Raw genomic sequence first — 26,107 nt, forward strand, 5'->3', positions numbered from 1 at the left:
TTGGAGATAACCTGGTTTCAAACTACATATCAAGACATGGGGCTGTTGCTGATGATGGCATCATCACATTGAGTTATCTTCCGAAACGTGTAGTAGCAGCACTTAACTTTGTTGCTGGTTCTCCTGCTTCACAACATGAGCTGCCATTTATAGGGGCACAGAAATACACTGGATGATGTGGGAGGATGCAGATTCCCTATTCCTGAACAGAAAGAGATGCTTGAAAACTCTCTTAAAGTAAACCAACCAACCAACCAACCATAGTGCATCACCAGGTTCTGCCTTCCAAGCCTTGGGGAACTTAGACCTTCCCTTTTCTGTACTGGCAAAGTGCAATTTATTTATTTTTTTGCTTTCTTGGTGGAAGAAACTGGTGTGGACTTCATGTTAGCAACACATCTGCTACCCCACTTTCAGGTTGCAGGTGTGGCTTAGGGAGCCATAACTGCAGTGCTTGCCTATGATGTCAAGAGTTTGTTTTTTGCTTTTCTGATTAGTTTCACTTGGCTTTTGGCATTTGCAAGACAGTGATTTTAATTATTCCAGGAAGAGTGTTACATTGTATAATAAAATCCTGGTTTATAGTTGTTTATATGACGGTGCCAAAGAGTTTGTCTGGTCAGGTGCCAGGAAACTCAACAAGGAGCCAGCTGATGCTTTTGAACAGGCAGAGTAAGTCTTCCCTCGGTATATGTGGAAACTTTAAGGTGGAACATCCCAATAGTTAGTACAGTGGTGCCTCGACTTACGAATTCAATCCGTTCCGAAGGCACCTTTGCAGGTCGAAAAATTCGTAAGACGAAAAACGCCATTGGAAACGCGATTTCCCATAGGAATGCATTGGAAACGGAGAAATTCGTAAGTCGAAGCAACCCTATCTAAAAATTCGTAAGTCAAAAAATCCCTATATAAAATCGCCGCGGTTTCCTTTCAGATGTTGAGACATTCGTAAGCGCGCGGCCATTAGCCCCATTCCTAAGTCAAAAAATTTGGTTGTTGAGTCGTTCGTAAGTCGAGGTACCACTATATGTTGGTTCTGTTATGAACTGAAGAGCTTCTAACTCCATTGTTGACTTGGGGTTCTAGTTATTTTAACTGAGGCGCAACTCCCTCACTGTACCCCATCAAGTAGTTGCTTAAAAATAATATATGATGGCAACGATATCGGTTATGAACTATGATCCTTCAGGGTTGTATCTTGTCTACTTTCCAGTAATCCAAGTAATCCCTGTGATTTCCTCAGTATTAAAAATAAATTTAAAAAATGCTTATTATTAGTGATGTACCCCAAAACAAGGTGTGGCACGACACAAGTAATGATACAAACCCTGCCCAGTGGGCTCTCAGTCTATTTATTCAACAAAGAATGGAAAACCTAAATACACAATATTCGAGCTGCAATAGTAAATACTTCTGGAGTTAGACCAATTATCTGTTTAAATGTTTATACCAGCCTCCTAAATTAATAAATCATAAAGTTGGAACAGATTTGCATAAATTTAGAACCAGATCAGAGGTTTTGTTGGTGTGTGGATTTTAATGCATTGATGAGTAGAAATAACGAACAATAAACAAATGCAGTCCTTTAGACAACGATGATGCAAATATTCCAGACAGATATTCACAGGATAAGGTTATTAACAAATATGAGCGAATTCTCTGTTCTGTCATATGCACACATTTGTTCCATTGCCAAAGTGGGGGGCTTCTGGGTAAAAAGGCCATTACAGTGGTGCCTCTCTAGACGAATTTAATTCGTTCAACGGGTCAATTCGTATAACGAAAAATTCATCTAGCGAATCCCATAGGAATCCATTTAAATTTTTATTATTCTTATTTTGCCCATAGGAACACATTAATTGAATTTCAGTGCATTCCTATGGGAAACCGCGATTCGCTAGACGAATTTTTCACAAAACGAATTCGTCTTGCGAGGCAACCTCCGCTAGAAAAATCTCTTCGTTAAGCGAAAAATTCATCTTACAGGACATTCATCTAGCGAGGCACCACTGTACTCTTGTTTATCTCTAAATGGGGGCGTAGTGTAGTTGATTCTATCTTTGTTTCATGTAACATAATTTACATGTAACAAATATTTTTGTTGTAAGTACTCTCAGGTATGTATTTTAATACATAGTAGGAATGTATATTTTCCCTCAAAATAATATTTAAATGCCCCTCCCCTAAACATTGTACTTAAATGCATATTTTGCTAAGTTTGAATAACCATGAATTGCATTGCAACATTCAGAAAATCATGAAACTTGGAATTTACCTTTTCTAAAGCCATAGAAGGCCCAGGCTGATAAGATTTTCCTATATTTCTTTTTAACTGTGAATTTCCTGTATCCAAACCCAGTCACTGTCCTTTACAACACTATTGCTGGAAAGCAAGCACTAGTTATGTTGTTTTCTTGGCTTTATTATCTATACTGATGCAGAAACTGTTGTAGCAACTGTTGTAGCATTCTGTTGCGACAAACCCTTCAAATACTTTTTTGGGAAAGGGAAAACGAGGATCACTTACTTTTTTTTCTCTTTTCTCTTGCTTTGTAAAATAATTGTACTTTTGTGGCTTTCTTTGCCGCCATTATTTTGTTGACTGGAAGAAAAATAGATGATCATAGAACTGTAGAGTTGGGAGGGACCCTGAGGCTCATCTAGTCTAACCCCCTGCAATGCAGGAATATGCAGCTGTCCCATAAGGGAATTGAACCTGTGACCTTGGCATTACCAGCACCATGGTCTAACCAACTGAGCTATCCACCAGTACTCAAGCATTGCCTTCAACAGACTTTCCCAAACAGTAGTCCACAGACCACCAGTGATCTGTGAGCTTCATTCAGGTGGTCTTGTGGCATGTCTGTAAAAACAAACAAACCCAACAACAATTAAAAATCATGCAGCATCTAGCACAGTGCATTTCAATTATTACAACAGGCTGAAAAATATTTAAGACCCTCAGCAATTTTCTGTGGGGGAAATTTTGGGACTACTTCCTACAACACCGACTGTGTATATAAGCATTTACCTGGCCATCATTTAAACTCACAGAGAGCATTTAATTAATGGTCAAGGCAAATCTAAGGAATAAGAGTTTATTGAAATTGTGTCCATGGCTAAGAATGGCAAGTTATGAAATTCCCGCTAAGTTACAAAAAAAATAGGCTTATTCCCAAGTTGCATGCGTAGGATTGCAAGCAATGACTTGCCCAGTGCTACAAAGGGATTCAAAACGGAGCACGTTCAGCTTCCGAAAAAAGTTTGAAAACTGAAACACCTACTTCCGATTTTGTAGCGTTTGGGTTCCAAGTTGTTTGTGAACTAAGCTGTTTGAAAACTGAGATACCACTGTTTCCTCAGGATGCTGGAACCCCTAGGAATGGATGCCGATTGTGTTTGCTTATTTCCCCCCTGTTGTTTGTATGCAAACCTTTAACACTGCATGAATAAAGGGTTTGTAGTTCTTGTTACAGGAAGGCGGATCCCCCTCTCATGTAGGGGGGTGAGGCAGGGGGTTTTCTGGTCTTCCTCCAACCCCCTCCATAGCCATTCCACAGGTTTAAAGGTCTTGATCTTGTTGACAATCCTTGACCCTCTTCTGCTGAGATTTTAAAGCTAGTTAGAGCCAGTTGCCTGATAGCCGTGTGCTTGCTGCTTGTGGAACTGCATGGCATGAGGCTGGCGTGCTGGTATAATTCCTCCCAAGTTGCATAAACTCATGAAGACTTTTGTTCCTTGCATTTGGAATCAGAAAAAGAAAGCCTGGGGAAGTGTGTTCAATAGCAGAGTAGTTTTAATTCTGTCGGGGTAAAGGGCACCCTGTTGCTGCTTATATAAAGCAGCTGCTAAATTGTAATGCATGTCACAGTGACTGACCACACAACTGCTGAAAAAAATGATTCTTGGAGCATAACAACCCCGGTTAGGTGCATTTGAGGTTTTCTTTATATTGACAAACTAGGCCAATGAAAGCCAACCCCATAATACTTTTACTAGTTTCTAGAGTGCTTCGTTGCTGCTTTTGTGGCAAAAGACTAATTGCAGCCATAAAACCCTGTTGAATCTGCATCTTTCCTCTGCCTCTGTACTGCCCCTGTGTGGCCTCAGATAAATACTGCAGAAGCTGATAAGTATCTTCATTCGCCATATGGATTATTGTTTTTTGCTCCTCTCTTTTGTCAGATTCTGGATTTCTGCAAACACTACAGGATCATACTTATTATTATTATTATTATTATTATTATTATTATTATTATTATTCCTCCCCTTTCACACCCTTTCCTTCCATCCTCATGAAGAGAGCATATGCTGTTAGCCCCAATAAGTAATCTTGAACTTCAAGAGCTAAGTTCTCACTGGAGCAAAATATGAATAGTTTCTTCTTCTTCTTTCTTTCTCTCTCACCTCCAGGATCTGGGAGACTCCACTCCTCCTGGCTGCCAAGGAGAACAATGTCCAGCTCATCAGGAAATTGATCTCAGATGGTTCCTGTGATGTTTTGCAAAGAGGTACTTAACCTAGACCGGTGCATGGTCCACTGAAGAGTGCATGGTCCACTGAAGAGCCACAGTAAAATAAATTGCTTTGACCTATCACAGAATCAAATAATTTTAGAGTTGGAAGGGACCATGAGGGTCATCTAGTCCAAACACCTGCGATGTTTTAGCTTTGGTTCTGTCCAATTGAATTGGCACTACAGCCTAGTATGTACTATCTAGGCTGGTGCCCTAAGGCGAGGCACTTCTCAAATACCCCATATCACTTGGGAACATTCTTTATCTTTACTTGTAATTACAAGCCAAACTAGAGGGATAGGGGAAGCAGCACCCCCTTTTTTGGTCACATGGCCACCACGTTCACCAAGGGAGGGTCAGACAGTCTAATTTTCACAACAAAGGGGGGGCATTTGTGCAGGGGGAACTAATCCATCCCTTGTCCCCTCCCTGTCACAAACGAGACTTAGCCAATGTGGTGCCCTCCAAATGATACTGGATTACAGCTCCAGAAAGCATGGCCGAAGGTCATGGATGATGGAAGTTGTAGTCCAAAAGGGCAAGGATGATGGAAGTTGTAGTCCAACAACATCTGATGAACACCACATTGACTATCCCTGACTTACAGGCACTCTTCTTTCTGACCACCTCTACCAGTGTTTGAGTTGGGAGAAAAGTGTCTGAAACAATGGAATGAGGGGAGGGGAGCTTGTAACTTTGCTCACTCACTCACACATCCCACTTTCACTATAAAAATCAGAACTTTTCATCCACCCACGGACTTAAATGTGAAGAAGTCAGGCACCTGGACTGCATAGCTGTCGCTGTCATGTCTAGCTCGGCCCTAAGTGCAGCTCAGTCTTAGGTGACTTTTGTGTTTTCCTCGTCCTGTGCAGGAGCGGTGGGGGAGACAGCCCTGCACATAGCTGCTCTCTACGATAACACGGAAGCTGCAGAGGTGCTCCTGGAGCTGGCTCCAGAACTCATCAATGAAAAGATGACGTCAGAACTCTATGAAGGTAATTGCTGTCAAAATGCATATACTACAATTCACATAGAAAAAGATGAGCAGTTATAATATTTGCAAACTCGTATCATAATGCGAAATGGATAACAACAGACAAAAGGCATGTAGGACAATGAGTGGAAGTTTGTCCGTTTGCTTTTGCAATAGCTGATAAAGTGTAGTGCAGAAGAAGTGCAGCGGAAATGGTTTTAGAGAGAGATGGAAATCCCAACTACAGGATTCAAAAGATGTACATCATTATTTTTCTCATTAAATAAATCCTCTGAAGCATGGGGTGGAATTCAGTGTTGCGCACTTCCAATTGTTCTGTTTATGCAGGCATTTCAGCTTGCCAGATGGAAGGAACCCCTCTCTCCTCCACCCCATATGTTGATCTAAGGGGTTCTCCTAACTCCTCAAGCAAATTTGGGGATGCAGGAGGAGGAGAGGGGAGAAAGCCCCATTGCGCAAATGCAATTCCTTTAGTAAGGCGTCTGTTGATGGGGCTGGTTAGGTGAAACTCACCCATGTGTTGTTGTTGTTTTTTAATGGCTCCGAAAAACAAAATGTTGCTATCAAGTCTGCTAGCATTCGACAGAGTAACACCCCCCAAAGGATCGGTGCAGAGAATGTCCTGGTGCAAGTGTTTAATGGAAGGTTTGCTTTGTTTGTTTAATGTGAATTGCAGGACAAACACCTCTCCACATTGCAGCAATCAATCAAAATATAAACCTTGTGAAATGTCTGGTCAAGAAAGGGGCTCACATCTCCACTCCTCGAGCTACAGGACTCTTCTTCAGGCGCAACCCCAAAAGCCTCTTCTACTTTGGTATGATTTGCATCAGCTGCTCCAGAGAACGGGATTGCTTCTGGTAGCTGGTAGAAATGTAGTGCCCCACAAGGTTTAGCAGAGCTTTCCAAACTGTGTGTCTCGACACGTCCGTGTGTTGCGCGAACACACCCCACGCTCCTCCCAGGGCCGGAAAGGGATTAGTTTAACCTCCGGTTTGCTAGTAAAACAAGGATGGCTGCTGAATCTCTCCTGGAAGAGTGTTCCACGGCATGGGATCAGCAGCACTGAATGCCCAACTCCTAGTGGAGGTCAGTCGGGCTTCTGTAATGTGGGGGACAATTTGGTGCCTCTGTTCAAAACCAGCATCCCAATCAAGTTCAGACGGAGGCTCTGCCCTTCACATCTAGAGTTGCCATTTAGCAACAAGCAATATATTTCCTAGTAATGTTGGGTGCAACATCTATGGCTGTAATAATGTCCAATCCATGGGTGAACCCAGCGTGGGGCAGGGGGGCAGCTGCCCCCCCCAGAAGCAAAAAAGGGAGAGCACGGCACAACAGGCAGGGACGCTACCAGCTGTGCTCTGCCTCGGCCTGCTCGGCTAAAGTGAAACAGCAACAGAAGCAGCGAAGCTGCCTCCGTCGAGGGAAACCTGGACCTGGGCTAACTTCAGCCCACACTCCTTCAAGTCACAGCGAGCACAGCACAGAAAGTGCTGCCCCACAATGCTCCACGGCACTTCATTTGCTCGCTGTGACTTGAAGGAGTGTGGGTTGAAGTTTCCCTCTACGGAGGCAGCTTCGCTGCTGCTGCCTCATTTTAGTCACCGCTGCCGGTAAAGGAGCGGGCGAGGCAGAAGCGCAAGCGGCCGCCTCAGCAACGGCTGGAAACGGTCCCCTCCCCTTTGCAGCACGTGCACATTGACCACGCCTCCTGGGGGGATCCTGGCCATGTCATGGCTGGGGGTGGGGGTCGTGGCTGGTGTGCCCCCCCTAGTTCTGATCCTGGGTACGCCCATGGCCCAATCTATACGGACAAGTCACCAAGTGATGAGACAAAACACCCATGGCACCAGTTGCATTGGAAAGGAAAGAAAGAAAGAAAGAAAGAAAGAAAGAAAGAAAGAAAGAAAGAAAGAAAGAAAGAAAGAAAGAAAGACAACACTGTCCCAGACATAAAAACCAACTTGTTCTAGGCAAAATTCTCTTCCAGCCCTAATTACAAATGGCACGACTATTTAAATCTCAGCCTGGAAGGAAATACCTCCCCAGCCCACACTTCCAGTGATCTGCTTTGTTGAGATAAGGATTTCCCCCCTTCATGGTGCTACCAGTAGATAGAACCATTACAGATGCATGAATGTCCCACAGCAGGCACAATCTTAGAAGAGGCATTCTCTGCATGAAAAAAGGAGGAATGTCTCTTCTAAGAAGGCAGCCATCACCTACATCTTTTGTAACCACCTGTATCTTCTGTGTGATTAATCAGGGGGGTGATTAATGGATGAAAAAATAATTAGTCTAACCAGGCTTTGCCAACTTGGTGCCTTCCAGATGTTTTGGACCCCCCAACTCCCATCATCCCCAGCCATCAGGTGCTCCTGAGGGTGATGGGAACTATAGTCTAAACATCTGGAGGGCACTAGGTTGTCAAACACTGGTTCAACCTATGAGCCAACCACATGTTGTAGCCTTAATTACCAAACTTCAGAGAAATATCCCCTCCCCCTCCAAATATTTGGGTCTTGTTTTAATCCTGTTTTGTCCCTTGTATTCCTCTTCAGGGGAGCATATTTTATCCTTTGCTGCCTGCACTGGAAATGAGGAAATTGTGAGCTTCTTGGTTGAAAATGGAGCCGATATCAGGGCACAAGATTCTCTAGGTAAGAGACCTGCAGTCAGAAGGAGAATTAATTTATTCTTTTTAGTAAAATGGGGCAAACATTTTTTTCCTGGGTTGATCACGGTAGAAGCCAATGAGTTTAAATTTGAGGTGGAAGACATCTAATTAAATATCATCTTGCTGCAAACCCACCCAATCAAATACTTCCATTGGTTTAAATCTACTGATCACATCTGAGCAGAGCTTGCACTTTACTAAATAATCTGATATTAGCGCAGTAAGCATTATCACTCAACTGCTGTGTTTCATAACTTCAGTTCCCTGAATATCGTTCTCTTATGCTGTTTCCATTTCAGGTAACACTGTTCTTCATATCCTGGTACTTCAACCCAACAGGACCTTTGCATGCCAGATGTACAGCCTGTTGCTTGCCTATGACAAACGAGAGGCAGGCCTGAGACCTTTTGACTTGATCCAAAACCACGAAGGCCTCACTCCATTCAAACTGGCTGGAGTTGAGGGCAACACTGTGGTGAGCACACAGTCCAGCTAATCAATGTGGGAGACACCTTGAAGAAGAAGAAAAGTTCTTTTAAAGCAAATGGAACTTCATACTTGTGGGCACATGTAGAAAAATTATTTGCACAACCAATAAATTCTAGTGATTTGTGGATCCCCTATCCTACCTCACTCCAGTTTGCAAAACTGGATTGGTAAACTAGATCCTTGCAAAACAACTGTTCTGAAATGTGGAGATTAATTATGCACCGGGCTTGGCTCATGTCCAATTAGGTGAACAAGTACAAAAATTTCAAAGGTTTCATCAGTTCAAATATTGTTTCAGGAAGTGCAAATTAAGTAGGTTTTGGGGTCTATGAATTTTCACTCAAATGACAACAATAGGCTCTTCCCCCAGCCCCAAACAGTCCAGCACCAAGTCTTGGATTTTCTGTAACTCTTGCTGTCTTTCTTCAGATGTTCCAGCACCTTATGCAGAAGCGAAAGCATGTGATGTGGTCCTTTGGGCCCATTAACAACATTTTCTACGACCTCACGGAAATAGACTCCTGGAACGAAGACCAGCCTTTTCTAGAGCTTATTGTCTCAACCAAGAGAAGAGAGGTACTGTGGAGCTCAGATCCCTTTTTTTGTCTTTGTGGAAAAGAGGACTGTGCTGGTGTTATTGAAGGAGCAATCTGAGTGGTCCTTATGCCAGCTGTTCGTACAATCCACAATGTTTAGGACTTCCTTGGCCAGCTGATGAAAGGAAGAAGGAGAAAAAGTGGTGGGATTCCAGAACAGGATTTGCATCACGGACTTCAAGTTTGTGGGACAGAGTGAAAGAATGCAGCCTTGCACTGCAAATACACAAATTGTCCATTGGAACATTGCTGAAGCTGCAGATGACAGTGTAGCTTTCCAGGCTAAATAGCCTGTGCGCTTTTCTGTTTTCTCGGTGAAATTTATTAGGCTGTAATAATTGTAATAATTAGTTTGACTCCCCAAACCGTTCAAAAACCAAGGCGCAGCTACCGATTGGCTGCAGGAGCTTCCTGTACTCAATCGGAAGCTGCATCGGACAGTCTTCTTTCAAAAAACATTTGCAAACAGGAACACTTTCGGGTTTGCAGCGTTCGGGAGCCAAGCCGTTCAGGAACCAATGTACCACTGTACTTTCCAGATACACATTCGTTTCACATTCAACTTCCCCTCTACTCCTCCATGGTATCCCCCGTAATTTCTAAAATTGCTGCATATTATAAATATCCTGTGCCTTTTCCACACCATTCTCCAACTATTCAACTGCTGCTCTTCATTCAAATCCAACCTGCGTTTTCACATGTTTACAACAATTCTTTCAATATTCAGCAAAAGGTTCCCACTCCTCCTTAAGGTCTGCCTCTTCTTGATCTCTTAATTTCCATCGTTAAATTTGCCGATTCGGCACGGCATGCAGAGCTCTTTTTCAAACACATAGGCAAGCTCCCTTGCTTTATGTTGCTTTTCCTCTCAGAACAGAATTCCAGAGATATCGTAGCAAAGTTCAGTTCTTTCTTCAAGTCAAAAGGGGAAAAAAGTCTGTTTCGAAAGGTCTCAAGTACCTCTAAGGACTACAGGTGTGTTCAGAAGGAGTATCCTCTGCACAGTAGCCTTCAGCCTGTAGCAAGCTGGCCCTGTGTCCCCTATTGGCTTCCAGCCTTCATTGGGAAGGGAAGGGAATGGCGGTTGTGGATTCTGGGGCTTTGCAATCTATCTCAAAGTGTAAGTTGCATTGTGGAATATTCTTAAAGATCCAAGAAGCTGCTTGCCATGCTCGCGTTGCTAATTGCAGTGGATTCGGTGAGATAATGAAGCCTTAATGCACACATCTAGCCTCATGAAACTTGGGCAATTTAACTTCAATCGTCCTTTCTTTTCCTGTTTGTTTTCTTCCTCCCACAGCAAACTGCTTCTATCCCAATCGCCTCCTAAAAACCCCACTAGATACTGCAGCCTTCCTTTTTTCCAGCATGTCCATCAAACAGTATATGCTGTTGGGAAGCTGCAACAGGGCTAGGGTGGCTGCTAGGGCTAGACTGTCACTTTTCATATGAACCAGAACCTTCCCGTGAGTAAAATTCAGAAGCAGAAGCGCAGGTTTGGTCAGAGGCAGCGCCTTAGATTTGGCCTCTGGGCCTGAAAACACAGTAATAACAAGGGCTCCCAAGCTGCAAAGCCATTGAGAATAGCCAATTATTCTGAAGCCTTGGCCACCGATTTACTGAAAACCCTATTTGAAAAATGTGTGTGTGTGTGTATACCTACCTTTGCAGGCTGCAACTGCTTAAGACTATAGCTCAGTGATACAGTACATGCTTTGTAGTCCAAATTTCCCAGGTTTGAACTCTGGCAGATGCAGCTTTGTTACCCCCGGAAAAAAAATGGTTCGCCTGTTAAGACTTTGCAAACCCTGCTGTGAAAGTTGCATATGCTGCTTGGCAGTCTTCCCATTAAATTCTATGGCTTGTTTATTACATGGGAAATACTTCTCACACAATAGGCATGTTAAATGGCTTTGTGGCAGCAACTGTTATCAACCAGCTTGCCTGTATGATTTGGGACATTTGACGTCATTAATTTCTTTTTTTGACCTCTTTGCACCATCATAAACATGAAATGGCACTATGGAACGTGGTTGGAAGCACATTTACATATGCAGCCTTGGTCTTTGGTAGGCCACACCCAACACTGTAGGCCACACCCAACACTGCAGCATGCCGCTCTGGCTTGCACAACACCCTCCTCCTTTCCCTTTCTTTTTCATTATAGATTTGTTTCAGATCTCCTATGCATTTACTGTAGAGCAGGGGTCCCCAGACTTACCGTGCGGCGGGCTGGTGCCCGCCGCGCCGACCGCGCGGTGGGCCGGAGGGCAGGGGAGTGCGCGCGCAGCGGGCCGGAGGGCGGGGGAGTGCGCGCCCGTGCGCATGCGCACACGCGCCCGTGCGGGAAAAAAATCACCGAAAATCGCTTGTGCGCATGCGTATGGGCCTCCCCTGACCCGGAAGTGCACCAGAAATGACCTCTTCCGGGTCAGGAGAGGCCCATACGCATGCGCACAAAGGATTTTCGGCGATTTTTTGGCGATTTTTTAGATCGCCGCTGCGCCGCGCGCCGTGAGAGCGGGCGGCGGCAGCGGGCGGCGGGGGTCGTCGCGGGCCGGATTGGAAGGCCGATTGGGCCGCATCCGGCCCGGGGGCCGTAGTTTGGGGACCCCTGCTGTAGAGCTATGACTAGCCCTAGAGAGTAATTAACGCCCCCATGTGCCCTATGCTACTTCATACTTCATCTATAGGATTTGCCTCTGAGCATAAATTACAAATCCTAGATACCACCCATGGGTAATCGTAGACCTGTACTGTATACACATCAGCACAATTTCATGTTTTAACAGTAAACTGGAGTCCCTTCCACATGATTTTGGACTTTGTTTCCCTGTTTAATCCCTGGAAATGGTATAAATCCAGATTAAACAGGGGAAATGATATGGCATGGCATTTTAATAAGGACGACATCCTGTGGAAGCTGCACAAAACATGCACGGTATCCAGCAACGAAGGGATAGTGAACTTGTGCATGGGATATGGCTAATTTGACTGGTGGTTTTGCGCAAAACACTTAGTAACACTTAGCAGTAAACTGCCATGTGGAAGTGCCTGGTTCCACCGTCCCCCCTTCTCATCTGCCTGCCCCTGTCCTAGATTTCCTCTCCGTTATTAAATTAATTTCTCATGGCATGGTAGCAGATCTCTTGCAAGCACCAGCACATAACTAAGGTATTATCTGGCATCCCCTTTGAAGTATGTGTCATACAATGCTTTGGGCCTATCTATTAATGACATCAGTTGCTAGCAGAAGTCATGAAAACTTACAATCCCAGTTTCCACATTGTTCTGTAAACATTTTCCACTTTCCCTCCCCTGTGCTACCTTTTTGGCACCTGTATTATTGTAAATCTCGGGTGGCGGTTTCCAGATAAGCAAAGTTGCATTTATGCTGGCTGTTAAAACTGCAATAAAAAAAAATTGCCTTCGAAGCCTGGTGAGCAGGCTTCCCCACCTCTGTGTTCCATCCTCTCTTTTATTGCTAACTTTATGTGCCTTCTGTTTGCCATTGAATGCCTCTTTTCCCTGGATAAGGAACCTGTGGACTTCCAGATGTTGTTGCATTCCAGCTCCCTTCAGCCCCAGCCAGCATTGCTAATGCTTAGGGATGATGGGATTTGGAGGCTAACAACACCCAGAGGACCACAGGCTCCCTAGCCTTGACCTATTCTATAACCCTCAATTTCCCCCATATCTCCCCCCCTTTTTTTTTCTTCCTTGCCACTCTTGTTCACTTTCTTGGCCCACCAGGAAACTGTGGTTACCCTTTTGTAGTCGCTTCCTCCAGTATATGTATCAGGACTAAGCCAAGAGACGTTTGCACGTGCAGTAGAAAATAAAGGTCTGTTCTCATCCAGATCTCTTGCCTGATAGGACCCAGCCCTAAGCTGGAACCCAAGTTTAACCTTGTCCCCCTCCCCAACACCAGCCCCTCCAAGTGTCCCTTTTTTCCAGGGACAGTCCCAGATTTACTGAAGCAGTCCCAGTTTCTGATTTGATCCCGGAATGTCCTGCTTTTCCTCATGATGTCTCTATTTTCGTTGGGGAAATGTTACACCTTATGGAGTGAGTTTTCCGACCCCTGAGCCATGTGAAGACAGCCCTGTTTAGGGAAGTTTTTTATAAAAATGTTTTATTATGCTTTTATATCTGTTGGAAGCCACCCAGAGTGGCTTTGGCAACCCAGTCAGATGGGCAGGGTATTGATGATGATGATGATGATGATGATGGAATAGGACACCCCTATTCTCATTGGAGAAATGTTGGAAGGTATGCCATATAAACATACCCACACCCAGCATGGGGATTAATTGCTATACTGGGCAAATGCATTTCCTTCGTAAGGTCTGCAAACCCAATAAACGGCTTGTCTTATTATTTTATGATGTCTATAAAAGGTAAAGGGACCCCTGACTATTAGGTCCAGTCGTGACCGACTCTGGGGTTGCGTGCTCATCTCGTATTATTGGCTGAGGGAGCCGGCGTATAGCTTCCAGGTCATGTGGCCAGTATGACAAAGCCGCTTCTGGCAAACCAGAGCAGCACACGGAAACGCCGTTTACCTTCCCGCTGTAGCGGTTCCTATTTATCTACTTGCATTTTGACGTGCTTTCGAACTATTAGGTTGGCAGGAGCTGGGACCAAGCAACGGGAGCTCACCCCGTCACAGGGATTCGAACCGCCGACCTTCTGATCAGCAAGCCCTAGGCTCAGTGGTTTAACCACAGCGCCACCTGGGTCCCATATGATGTCTATAGATATTCCCAAAGGACAAATCCTGCCTCCCCCTGCCCCCAAGTTTTCCTGAGCTACAGAGAAAGTGAGAGCAGGGCCCTATTTCACCTCCTCTGCTCCTTCAGGGAAAGCGAATAGAAAGACGAGACAGTCTTGCAGCTTCCCCCTCCCCCTAGCAGCTCTACAGGCATTTGGGAGGAAGAAGCATGGCTTCTCCCCCACCTCAGATTCCTTGAGTAGCCTACAGATTTCCCTCCTCAGGGCGGTTTGTGGGCTGCAGAAGCAGAACCGCTTGTGCATCACAGAAATATGCCCCGTTGTGGGAGGAAAGGAAATCCATTTCCACATATCTGAACTCCGGCACTAGGAGAAGGGGACGACAGAGGACAAGATGGTTGGACAGTGTTCTCGAAGCTACGAACATGAGTTTGACCAAACTACGGGAGGCAGTGCAAGACTAAATGACTAAACAACAGAACTCCGGCAGGAGCTTGTCAAGTTTCCCAGCTGGCTTTGAGGTGCAATTGGTGCTGGGGCTGTTGCTCAGCTCCCATTCATCTCAAGGGAGCCTGCAGAGCAGGGTTTCTGAGTGGACTGTGCCATTGGTTCCATGTGTTGTTGCCCTACCAACATTTTATCTACTACCATCTCATTATAATCATCATTTTTCTCTGCTACTTCTGCAGCAACAGTGTAACATAAATAAACAGGATCTTCCTGCTTTAAAGAACTTACAATGAGACAGTAAAGTGGTGAAATATACCAGAGGCAGCAAGGGGCATGGATGTGGAAATGTCGTAATATGTCTACTTGGGGTTCCTTTCAGCGGGGGATGGTGACTTAAGATATAAAGCTAAATCCTTCAAAGAAGAGGCAGGATTTGAGTGTTGCGAAGGGCAAAGAATAACACCATCTAGGTATTGTGGCAGAGAGGTTCCCCTTTAAGCAGAAGAAGGCAGAATGCTTCATATCTGTGCTCCCCACCTCCACCCACAGCCATCTAATCTGCTCTCTGTTGCACCAGGACACATACACACAACCACTCAAGACTAGGGATGGAAAGAACTGTCCATTTTAATTTTCCTAGCTTCTCATTTGCCCAAGCTAAAATTCAGTTCTCTTGTGTTTTGCAGCAGTTGGAAAATCATCAGCGTTTTAGGGTGAATTTCTCCTAATAAACACGTTTTTATATGCAGTTTTGACTTGTGTATTGTACACCTTTCTGCATGCTATTTCCCCTGATTGAATGCATTTTTTTGTATGTTACTTCCACCAGCATCTTAATTTTCTCAACATCCCCCTGATGCATGCATTTTTGTAGACAACTGTTGATTGGAGAACTCCATTGCAAAATTCAGATCAGTGTAGAATTTCAAAGACTGTGTTTTGGTTTGTATGTTGTTTCAGAAAGTACTGATTTGAGAGATTCAGCTTTAAATGCGAACTGAATCATATTTCTCCTCCATCCCTGTTCATGACAGATAAGCAGTCTAACCCTTTAGTTCATGCTTTGGAAAGCTGCCCTGACAAATGTTTGCAGAGATCTGCACTCATTCTCCTCTAAGAATTTGCCCTCACTTGGGATGGAAAGGAGAGAGAGAGAGAGAGAGAAGCTTTTTGGAGATACATTTTTTTTGTAGAAATGTGTTTCTTCCATCCTCCCTTCAAACTGTGTCCCAGTAAGAAATGTCTTTTGGAGCTAAAGTAAATCTCTGCTTCTTCCCAACAGGCTCGTCGCATCCTAGACATTACGCCGGTTAAGGAGCTTGTGAGTCTGAAGTGGAACACGTATGGGCGCCCATACTTCTGCTTCCTGGCATTATTCTATGTCCTGTACATGATCTGCTTCACCATGTCCTGCACTTACAGACCTCTGAAATCACGGTCAGAAAACCAAACAGATGATCGGGACATTACCATTGCTGTGCAGAAAACACTGCAGGTGTGTGTGTGTGTTTCCCCCTGTTAAAATTCAATTATTTTTGTTAATAGCCTCTTATATAAATAAACAGGCCTGTTCTGTTGGTCCACGTTTCTCAGTGAATCCATGCATGCTGCAAGACGAAGCAGGAACAAATAGTAAAACCTTAAGGAATTAAAAGGGCTTTATACCATTTAAGATTGCAGGTGGGGAAAGACGTATCTCACTTTTGAAAATGTCCATACAGTGGTGCCTCGCAAGTCGAATTTAATTCGTTCCGTGAGTCAATTCGTTTTGCGAAAAATTCATATTGCGAATTGCGGTTTCCCATAGGAATGCATTGAAATTTCTTTTTTTGCCCATAGGAACGCATTAATTAAATTTCAATGCATTCCCATGGGAAACCGCAATTTGAAAGATGAATTTTTCGCAAAATGAATTCGTCTTGAGAGTCACCATCAGATCGCAAGACGCATTCGTCTTGCGAAAAATTAGTCTTGCAGGGCATTCGTCTTGCAAGGTACCACTGTACTTACCGGGTAAAATAACTACTATAGCAGAGACAGAGCTAGGCTGGAACATTTCTCCCTGAAGTTCCACGTTTTGAAAAATTGCATCTCCCCGCCTGCAGCCTGAAATGGCAGGAATCCACTCTTCCATCTCAGGGAGTTTATTGCCTTGTCTTGCATCTATCGCCATAGGGAGAGCTTGAAGAGGGCAAAGAGATAATCCAGGAAACCCTGGTGCATTCCAACTATGTATTTTTTTAAAAAAATAAAATAAAATAATTTTTATTGAATTTTCAAATTATAACAATGAATTTTCCACAAATCTTAATTGAACAATTTATATATCCACATTTCTCAACACCCCTCTCTTTGGCTTCCCCTGTATTTCCGTATCGATTTATTAAACAAATTCTATACCCTGCTGGTTTTGCCTCTTATATAGTTGTGAAAGTTTAGTCAAAACCTGCCAACTATGTATGTATCAATGTAAAAGTTTATTGGCTGTGGGTTTTTTTTTAAAAAAGTTATTAATTGTTTCTGCAAAGTGCAAAGTAAACAACATTTATGAACTTTCAAAGCTGAAACAAGAACAGAAAGAAAACAGAAGAATATGAATACCAAGCAATGTAAAAAACAAAACCCTATTTTTAAGGATGCCTAGAAGCAATGGGGGGAAATCAAGGGTCAAGCCTTCCCAAGTTCAATGTGTTGCTTTTTCAGGGCTGTCTCATCTCCTTATTCGTTCACTAACCAGTTGTCCTTTCTTCTCTCCTCTCTCTTTTTTAGGAGTCCTATCAGACATATGAAGATCATCTCAGGCTGGTGGGGGAGCTGATCACTGTGATAGGAGCCATGGCAATTTTGCTCCTAGAGGTGAGAAAAACCAGCAACAGCTATTGTTCAAACGACACCAAAAGCAGCCCAGGAGCTCCATTTTCCATTTGGGTCGGCACTGAACTCTTGTGCTTTAATAGAGCATATCTAGACTACAAAATTTTGAAACCAGTTCGGTTGTCAACACTTCCTCCAGAAAACCATGGACATTGCAGTTTGGCCCAAGCACTTCCAACTGGTAGCAAACAACAGTGTAAACTATACATGACTTGATTACTATAACCAGCAGCTACCTATCTTGCAGACTGAAATAAGGCAATCCAGCTTGTTGATTTTATGCATTGAGTCAAATATAGTTTGTGGTATTTATGCTGCCTGTTGGAAGTGTTTGGCCAATACACCCCAAATTCTACCTTGCCACTACTATCCGCATGATCTATACATGACTTTATTCAATAGACTCGGGGAAGATTATATTTTAAAATTACTTATTTTGGGGAGCACATCACTTCCACAACAGATCTTAATCCCCTCCCTAACACCCCTAGACCCTTAAACTGGTATCTAGGAGACAGAAAAGCCCAAGGTGACGTGGTGGTAGTGTTATATACCACCGTTTACCAAAAGACCCTAGGATGTTGTACAACCATAAGAACATATTTTATGGAGCATAATAATAATTACATAATATAAAGCATAATAATAGGCAGCATAATAAAAAGTAGTCATAATGAGGGTAGGCTTCTGGGCTAGACCAAATGGCTATGAGGGCACAAGTAGCTCCAGCTCTGGGTGAAAAATGGATGTTCCTTTCTAACTGATGCAATTGTTTCAGATTCCAGATATTCTAAGAGTTGGAGCCACTAAGTATTTTGGACGAACCATCCTGGGAGGACCTTTCCACATCATCATGTGAGTCTCTACATCTCCAAAACTCCTAAAAACCCTCCTTTACTAACCTGCTCTCTGTCTCTTATTCCCCATCTTCCCATCCCTTTTAAGGGCTTCTTCTATGCCAGATCTCTTTCTTTAGAGTCACAACTAACATTTTCATCCTGAAGTCAAAATGTGAGTGAATTAGTCAGTTTTATTCCTCAGCTGGTAGTGAGAAGATGTCTCAAGAGGACACAGTGATAGCCTCTAGGTTGTTTGCTGGGGGTTTTCCTAGAGTAAAATCTAGCTCCACTCTTTCCCCTCTATCTTTTCACGCTAGATCCCTCCCAAGCAGAAGGCGGCTGCGTCAAGGGGGCGAGCTCCTCCCCTGGGTCTGTCTGGCCCATTGCTCAGCCATGTGCAGTATTCGCCTCGATCACGATGTCAGAGGGGGAGAATAGCCAGCAGGACTGGGACTGTCCTGCTGCTGTGTATCAGGGCCAACCTCTGATTCCTCTCTGTCTGACTCTGCGCTCACATTATGACTCAGCTTCTAAGCCTTTCCTGGAAGGCTCTCCATCTCCTGCCCTCTCTTGATCACTCAATCCCCTGCTTCTAGCACCTCCCAGCTTGTCCCTTCTGCAGACTGATCTTCAGTGTTCCACCACCAGGATCTGGGATCTAAGTTGTCTTCTTCTGTGCCCTCCTTGGGGGGCTCTTGGGTGGGCAGGTCCCACCACTCTTCCTCATCCAGCCAGTCCCTGACAGCGGGATAACCGCCTGTAGGTGTCCACATTCCTGATCGTACCATTTCCTTTGCAGCATCATGTATGCATGTTTGATCCTGGTGACCATGGTAATGCGACTCACAAGCACCGATGGAGAGGTGGTACCCATGTCCTGTGCCTTGGTTCTGGGCTGGTGCAACATCATGTATTTCGCTCGAGGCTTTCAGATGCTTGGCCCCTTCACCATTATGATACAGAAGGTGAGGAATGCCACATGACCTTGTTGCAAATACAGTACAGATATGTGAATTCAAGATTCTGTCTCCCATTTGCCTCCTATCTAAACTTCCTTCCAGAAGAATCTGTTGCTTAGAAAGGGCTAAAAAGGCTGGCCATGGCAGGAATAGACTCCAAAAGCAGGAGTAAAATGCCTTAAATCCCAACAGTTCCCCCCCCCCATGCCTCCTAAGAGTTGCCTTAGGAACTGAATCAGACTAATGGCCTATCATTTCCAGCAATCTGGAGCTGGCAATTTGAGGATAGCTACAGCCTGTGAGCCTACCTAAAAAGGTAAAGGGACCCCTGACCATTAGGTCCAGTCGTGACCGACTCTGGGGTTGCAGCGCTCATCTCGTTTTATTAGCCAAGGGAGCCGGCATACAGCTTCCAGGTCATGTGGCCAGCATGACAAAGCCGCTTCTGGTGAACCAGAGCAGCACATAGAAACGCCGTTTACCTTCTCATTGTAGTGGTACCTATTTATCTACTTGCACCTTGACATGCTTTCAAACTGCTAGGTTGGCAGGAGCAGGGACCTAGTCTACCTTTAAATGTCCAAACTAGATATTTATTGGGTGGGAAATAACCGTGCTGTCGACAGCTTGGATTTCACAACATCTCATTTCTCTCCTTCCTTCAGATGATCTTTGGAGATCTTATACGCTTCTGTGGCCTAATGGCGGTTGTAATACTTGGCTTTGCATCAGGTGAGACAGAAACGGATGGGTGCATTGAGTGGCTGTGGGGATTCATATCAGTTTTTACTATGCAAGAATGGAGCTCAAAAGAACTGAGCTTCCAAAGATAGGGTGCCTGAAGGAAGAGGGACAGAGGCAGTGCTAGATTAAGAAGAAGAGATCTGCAGGAAGGGTGTAGTGGTGGATGTAGAGAAGTGAGTGGAAGGAGTATGGAACTGAGCAAAGACCAAAGAAGGGGGAAAATAGCTAGAGTGGAGCCTCACCCTGAGAGAGCAGGGAACTGTGTACTATTGGCACAGAGTCAACAGGCAAGGAAGCTAGGAAACAATGGGCCAGAGAAGCAAAAGGCATGGTGTTAATGTGCCTTCAATGGTGTAGGTTCAGTGACAGTAGGTGCAGCCCATAAACTGGAAAGTACTACACAATTTTGGAAAGTGCTGGTTTTGACCCATAAAGCCTTAAACGGCTCAGAACCACAATACATCAAGGACCACTTCTCTCCGTATGAACCTACCCAGACCCTGAGGTCCTTATTCGTGTGCCTCCTCCATGAGAAGTCAGGAGGGTGGTAACACAAGAACGGGCCTTTTCTGCAGTGGCTCCCCATTTGTCAAATGCTCTCTCCAGAGAGGTTCACCTGGCGCCAGGTGAAAAAAACATTCCTCTTTAAGCAGGCCATTGGCTGGTTTACATCCAATGCCCTTTTAAAGTGTGTTGTGGAAGGGGGGCATCACTGGGTTGCCTTTGACTTTGTTTTTATTATGTATTTTCTGTTTTTTGTATTGTGATTTTATGTTGTGAACTGCCCTGAGATCTATGAGTATAGGGCAGTTGTTTTTTATTTATTATTATTATTATTATTCTTGCTGCTGCTGCTATTGCTACTAATATTGTTATTATTAATAGAATGCACCCTGCAGCCTTTCCCTTGACATCTTCTGTAGTTGACCAGCCCTCTTTGTCTCCTTCCTTCCTTCCTTCTACCACCAGCCTTTTACATCATCTTCCAGACAGAGGACCCTAATGGCGTGGGGCATTTCTACAACTACCCCATGTCTCTCTTCAGCACCTTTGAGCTGTTCCTGACCATCATTGACGGACCTGCCAACTATGAAGTGGACCTACCTGTCATGTTCAGTGTGGTGTACTTTGCTTTTGCGATCATTGCCACTCTGCTCATGCTGAACTTGCTTATTGCCATGATGGGCGACACCCACTGGCGGGTGGCCAGCGAACGGGATGAGCTTTGGAGAGCACAGGTAAGAACATGAGCATGGCAGAGATTCTAGCGGCATGAGAATGAGTAAGGTTTTCATGGGGTTGGTGGGAGTCAGGGTGAGAAGTGCTACAAAGGCCACCTCTGCATGCTTAGCACATGTGCAAATTTACACTGGTTTTAGTCTAGTTTGGGTTCCATGGCTCCCAGGCAAGGAAACCCTGGGAATTCTGGTCCTGTAGACAGCCTGGGGATTTCTGAACAAGAATTCTCAGCACTTCAGTCTGCACTTGGCCAAGTTATTTGAGGAAGGCCACAGTCAGAAGGGCCAACTTGCCCTGCTATTGAAGGGGCCGACGTCTGACATCATGCACCACATCTTGTGATGTGCTGACATGGCACACTATGTCACCGCTCAACATTGAGGGGGCCCGGCCCCCTCCCTAAGAATTTCAGGGGTGAGGCAAAGTGCCTCACAGCCCCTCGGCTGGCACGCCTGGCCGTAGTCATGAAACTGGCTTCCTGTAGACTGAGTGTGTAAAAATGGTAGCTATTGATAGTGTCTGCTGCTGCTTCTCTAGCTATGATCTAGATGTTACCTTATAGCTTCATATTACCTCAAATATCACTTCATTAATATATTTTTTTTAAAAATTAGTTCTCCATTATTAATCTCAATTCCACCCAGTGGATTTTAAAATTGAGATAATCTGAAACAGATTGATTTCTGAATACGAACCTGTCAAGTCGAAGAATTGCACCCTGACCTTCTGTTCTTCTTCAGGTTGTTGCCACTACAGTCATGCTTGAGCGGAAACTCCCACGATGCCTCTGGCCTCGCTCTGGCATCTGTGGGCGAGAGTACGGACTAGGGGACAGGTGGTTCCTCAGGTGAGTCCCTTCTGTCTAGTGCTGTATGCAGGAGTGAATGAGTTTGATGGCACAACAATTGCAGCTGTCTGTCTGTCATCTATCTAATCCAGGCATGTCAAACCTGCAGCCCTCCAGATGTTTTGGACTACAATTCCCATCTTCCCCAACCACTGGTCCTGCTAGCTAGGGATCATGGGAGTTGTAGGCCAAAACATCTGGAGGGCTGCAGGTTTGACATGCCTGAATTCTAATCTATCTATCACAGGCTTCCTCAACCTCGGCCCTCCAGATGTTTTTGGCCTACAACTCCCATGATCCCTAGCTAGCAGGACCAGTGGTCAGGGAAGATGGGAATTGTAGTCTCAAAGCATCTGGAGGGCTGAGCTTGAGGAAGCCTGATCTATCTATCTATCATCTGTCATCTATCTAAGGGCAACATAGATAGCAGCTAAGTCAGACCATTAAGTGACTTGCAGCTCGTTGGTTAGAGCTTGCTGCTGATAACACCAAGGTTGCCTTATTGGTAGTAGAAGTTGGAGAAAAGTCCTCAACCTCATTGTTTCTAATCCGCACAGGGTGGAAGAGCGTTTGGATGCCAGCAAGCAGAAGATGCTTCGCTATGCAGAAGCCTTTAAGGGCCAAGACAAAGAGGAGCTGGACAAGTTATCCGCGAAGCTAGAGCTGAACGATCCTTTCTGGAAGGAACCATCTCCAACTGTCTCGCGGAGCACAACCCAGAGCAGTTTCCACCGCGGTTGGCAAATCCTGCGGAACAACACCTTCAGCCACCTACGCGGGGAAGTGAACCATGCCTTGGAAGAAGAGGTCTACCATGTCTGAGATGGTTCTTTGCTGACTCTGCACGCTACTGGTGCTTTGCAATGCATCATTAATTCCTCCAGGTGCTGGAGGGATCTTATCAGCTGGCGTTTGTAAGAACATAAGAAGAGTTCTGCTTGTTCAGGCCAAAGACCCATCTTGTCCAGCATCCTGTTCTCACAGTGGGAGAACAGATCTGTTCTCACAGATTCCCGTTGGAAGCCTGCAAACAGGAGCTGAGCGCAACAGCACCCAGTTCTTGCGATCTTGTGGTCCCATGAGTTCATTGCATCCCTCTCAAGTGCACTGCCCCTGCACTTCGGTGCAACAGACCCAAGGGGATATGTATCTCCTTCCTGCAGAAATTATCCTAAGGACAGCACCGGAGTTTCACCTGCATCAAAGGGGTTTTCATTGGGAGTTCAGTTATGACCCGATCAAGAGTTCCTGTCTGTCAGCATGTTCCCAGGCAACATTCCACAAAAGCTTCCCTATTCTCTGAAGAGCCAGCACTATGGAAATTTTAAATCTAATTTGAAGGAGGGGAAAACATTATTTAAACTCAGGGAGCTGGCTAATTCTGACACAGCAACTAAGCAGCAGATAGCTAGCCAGCATTCCAGGGACCCTTAAAGAGTACGGACATCACCTCAACTAAATACATTTCCACAATGCTACAGAGTGGGTTCTGCTTTTTGAGTATGGGAAGCTAGTGCACTTTAAGCCAAATGTGTGGCGCTGGATTTTATCCCAGGGAGAACTTTTCTAGGGCCATGTCATTGGACTCCTCTGTTCTTGAAATAGCAGGATTAAGGCCATTTTTCCTTGGCTGAATTGACCTCTGCTAATATTTGCTATTGCGGGTTGGGGTGGGGGTCAGGGGAAAGAGGTTTATGAACTCATTTGTGCTCACGTACAGCTGCTGCTACTACTTCTCCTTGCGCAAGGAGACCGAGGCCTGTTGTGTCCATCTTACCAGCTGTTGCAAGTGCCTGTGTGCATATTTTGTGGGAAAGTGCTCCAACGTATAGCTTCCTGCTCACCCGCGGTAGCATTTTACGGTGCCTGATTATGAGGGGAGAGCAAATGTGAGGCAGGATACGGGTGTATGGATTGCGATCCAGCTGGCATAGCAGACACTGGTGAATATAGGTGCATAAACCTCTTGGACCCTTCTGAGAACTGTTTCCCCCCAAATTCTGCTTAAAGTAGATCTGGAGTTCAAATAAAATAGCCAAGCTAGCTCAATTTTTTATTACGAGTTTTGCACATGCATCAGTGGCTCCTTGCCTTTGCTTTACAGTAAGGTGAACTTGTGAAGTTCCTGCTCAAGAAGAAGGGGAAAAAAACACCTGCAGAGTCAAACTTAGTGAAACGTTTCCGAGGGGCTTTCATGCTTCCAGGACTATGAGCTTGAGATGGCCTTTCTTGAAGCTACAACTTAGAAGGGAAACTTGTCTTTCCACAAGAACGACGAGAATGAGACTTGGTGCTTCTGTAGTCTCCCTCCAGCTTTATCATCACTTTGAAGTTCATTACAGAAGGAAAACAAGAACCGGTCATTACTTAAAGTGAAGGAGTGACTTAAGATTGCTGCCTCTCCAACTGCAGAACTCAGTGGAAAGTTACCCACATTCCTCTGTAGCAAGAGCAGTGAGGAGAGGTCTCAACTAGCCCAAGGAAATGTACTTGCACAGAATATTTTTATTTATGAAACCTTGACTGCTAAAAACATTTTGTACTATGACAGTTCCTATCATGGAATTAGTTTGGGCTGTGGCTTCAATCAGGGCTTCTGAGTGTTTGCTTCTCGTCGCCGTCCCCCCGCCCCCCCCCCCATTTTCATTCCTAACGTATTCCATTTTCTATCCGTATCTTCCCTCAACTGGGCAGTTCCCAAACTCTGTTCCAGGGTATCCCAGGATAATTTTTATTTTCTTCACTGAGAAGCTCAGTAATGGTGAAGAAGCCTCCCTGAAAAACACATTGTCCATCACTGCCAATCTTCTCCAGCTTTGTCCAGTGCATTGGGGGCTGATTCTACAGTTTATGCAGGGCCTAATAGGCTTGGCCATTTCTCCCCTTGAATGGAGTGCACTTCTTGAAGATGCCACACAAGCCTTAAGTTGTGCCACTGGCATGTGGGAGGAAGGCAGGATTGAGGAAGGGCCGTAGCTCAGTGACGGAGCACACACATTCCATGCCAAAGGGTCCAGGATTGATCCCTGACACCTCCAGGTATGTCTGGGAACATCCCCTGTCTAAAACCTTGAAGAGTCACTGCCAGTCAGTGCATGCACTATTGTGCTAGATGGGCCAATGTCCCGGTTCTCTGTAAAGGTGAGCGAACGTTCATTAATTTGCTGCGAAGAAGCAAATTAAGTCTTGGGTGGTCTTGCTCACATTCCCATTTTCAGAAGTTGCTCCTTAACGTTTGGGGAGTTTGCACTATGCGAAAATGAGAAGTGTGATGTGTGATTTGCACATAGGTAAAAGGGTTTGCGTGTGCTGCTCTGGTTTCGCTTGAAGCGGCTTAGTCTTGCTGGTCACATGATCCAGAAAAACTATCTGCGGACAAACGTCTGCTCCCTCGGCCAGTAAAGCAAGATGAGAGCTGCAACCGCAGAGTCGTTTGCAACTGGATTTAATTGTCAGGGGTCCCTTCACCTTTACCTTAAAAGCTGCAGAACCTATGGTGGTAATGGGTTGTAAATTGTTAGTGGTAATTTCTGTTTTAATACTTGGGAAGGAGAGACTGTGTGTGTTAACCACTTTTCCATTCTTTCCCAAAGAAGCCTTTCTTTTTAGCTATGAAATGGCACTGAGGCTGGTTGAATGCCGTGATTGGCTCATCTCTGCTTAGAGTTCCCCAAAATGTACACACACACACACACACACACACACACACACACACACACCCTTCCTCCACCCAGCACTATAAACCTACTGTATATTCCTGCGTATAAGACTACTTTTTAACCCAGGAAAATCTTCTCAAAAGTCGGGGGTCGTCTTATACGCCGGGTCGTATTTCTTATACGGCGAGTACATCCCAAACTCTCTATTTTAACTGGAAAAGTTGGGGGCCGTCTTATAAACCTAGTCTTATACACCGGAATAAACGGGTAGTTTTATTTTTATTTTTTCCTTAATAAACACTGAATTTGCATTTATACTCCTAATACATCAGGTGCTTTTGGTCTGAAAACAGGAAAATTGGAGTGGGAAAAGACTAGGCGAAGGGGCAAGCAGACGAAAAACTGCATTCCTATGCATACATATTTGGGAATGATTACAATTGGACAGGGGATTTACTTCTGAGTAAATATGCCTAAGACTGT

General features: G+C 44.8%; 1 protein-coding gene across 1 annotated transcript in view; it reads left to right on the forward strand.

The window, feature by feature from the left end:
• The window catches only part of LOC118097792 (transient receptor potential cation channel subfamily V member 6-like), a 32,142-nt gene extending 9,355 nt beyond the window's left edge, over positions 1–22,787 (forward strand). Inside the window, exons 2-15 of the mRNA XM_035141029.2 lie at positions 4,414–4,511; positions 5,393–5,515; positions 6,191–6,331; positions 8,079–8,177; positions 8,494–8,669; positions 9,113–9,259; positions 15,746–15,958; positions 17,233–17,319; positions 18,116–18,192; positions 18,976–19,141; positions 19,801–19,867; positions 20,849–21,117; positions 21,859–21,965; positions 22,523–22,787. Of these exons, the coding sequence (XP_034996920.2) occupies positions 4,414–4,511; positions 5,393–5,515; positions 6,191–6,331; positions 8,079–8,177; positions 8,494–8,669; positions 9,113–9,259; positions 15,746–15,958; positions 17,233–17,319; positions 18,116–18,192; positions 18,976–19,141; positions 19,801–19,867; positions 20,849–21,117; positions 21,859–21,965; positions 22,523–22,787 (2,035 nt within the window). The remainder of the gene's footprint in view (positions 1–4,413; positions 4,512–5,392; positions 5,516–6,190; positions 6,332–8,078; positions 8,178–8,493; positions 8,670–9,112; positions 9,260–15,745; positions 15,959–17,232; positions 17,320–18,115; positions 18,193–18,975; positions 19,142–19,800; positions 19,868–20,848; positions 21,118–21,858; positions 21,966–22,522) is intronic.
• Positions 22,788–26,107: the final 3,320 nt, after the last annotated feature.

The sequence above is a fragment of the Zootoca vivipara genome, chromosome 16 (assembly GCF_963506605.1).
Source record: "Zootoca vivipara chromosome 16, rZooViv1.1, whole genome shotgun sequence".
NCBI lineage: Eukaryota > Metazoa > Chordata > Lepidosauria > Squamata > Lacertidae > Zootoca > Zootoca vivipara.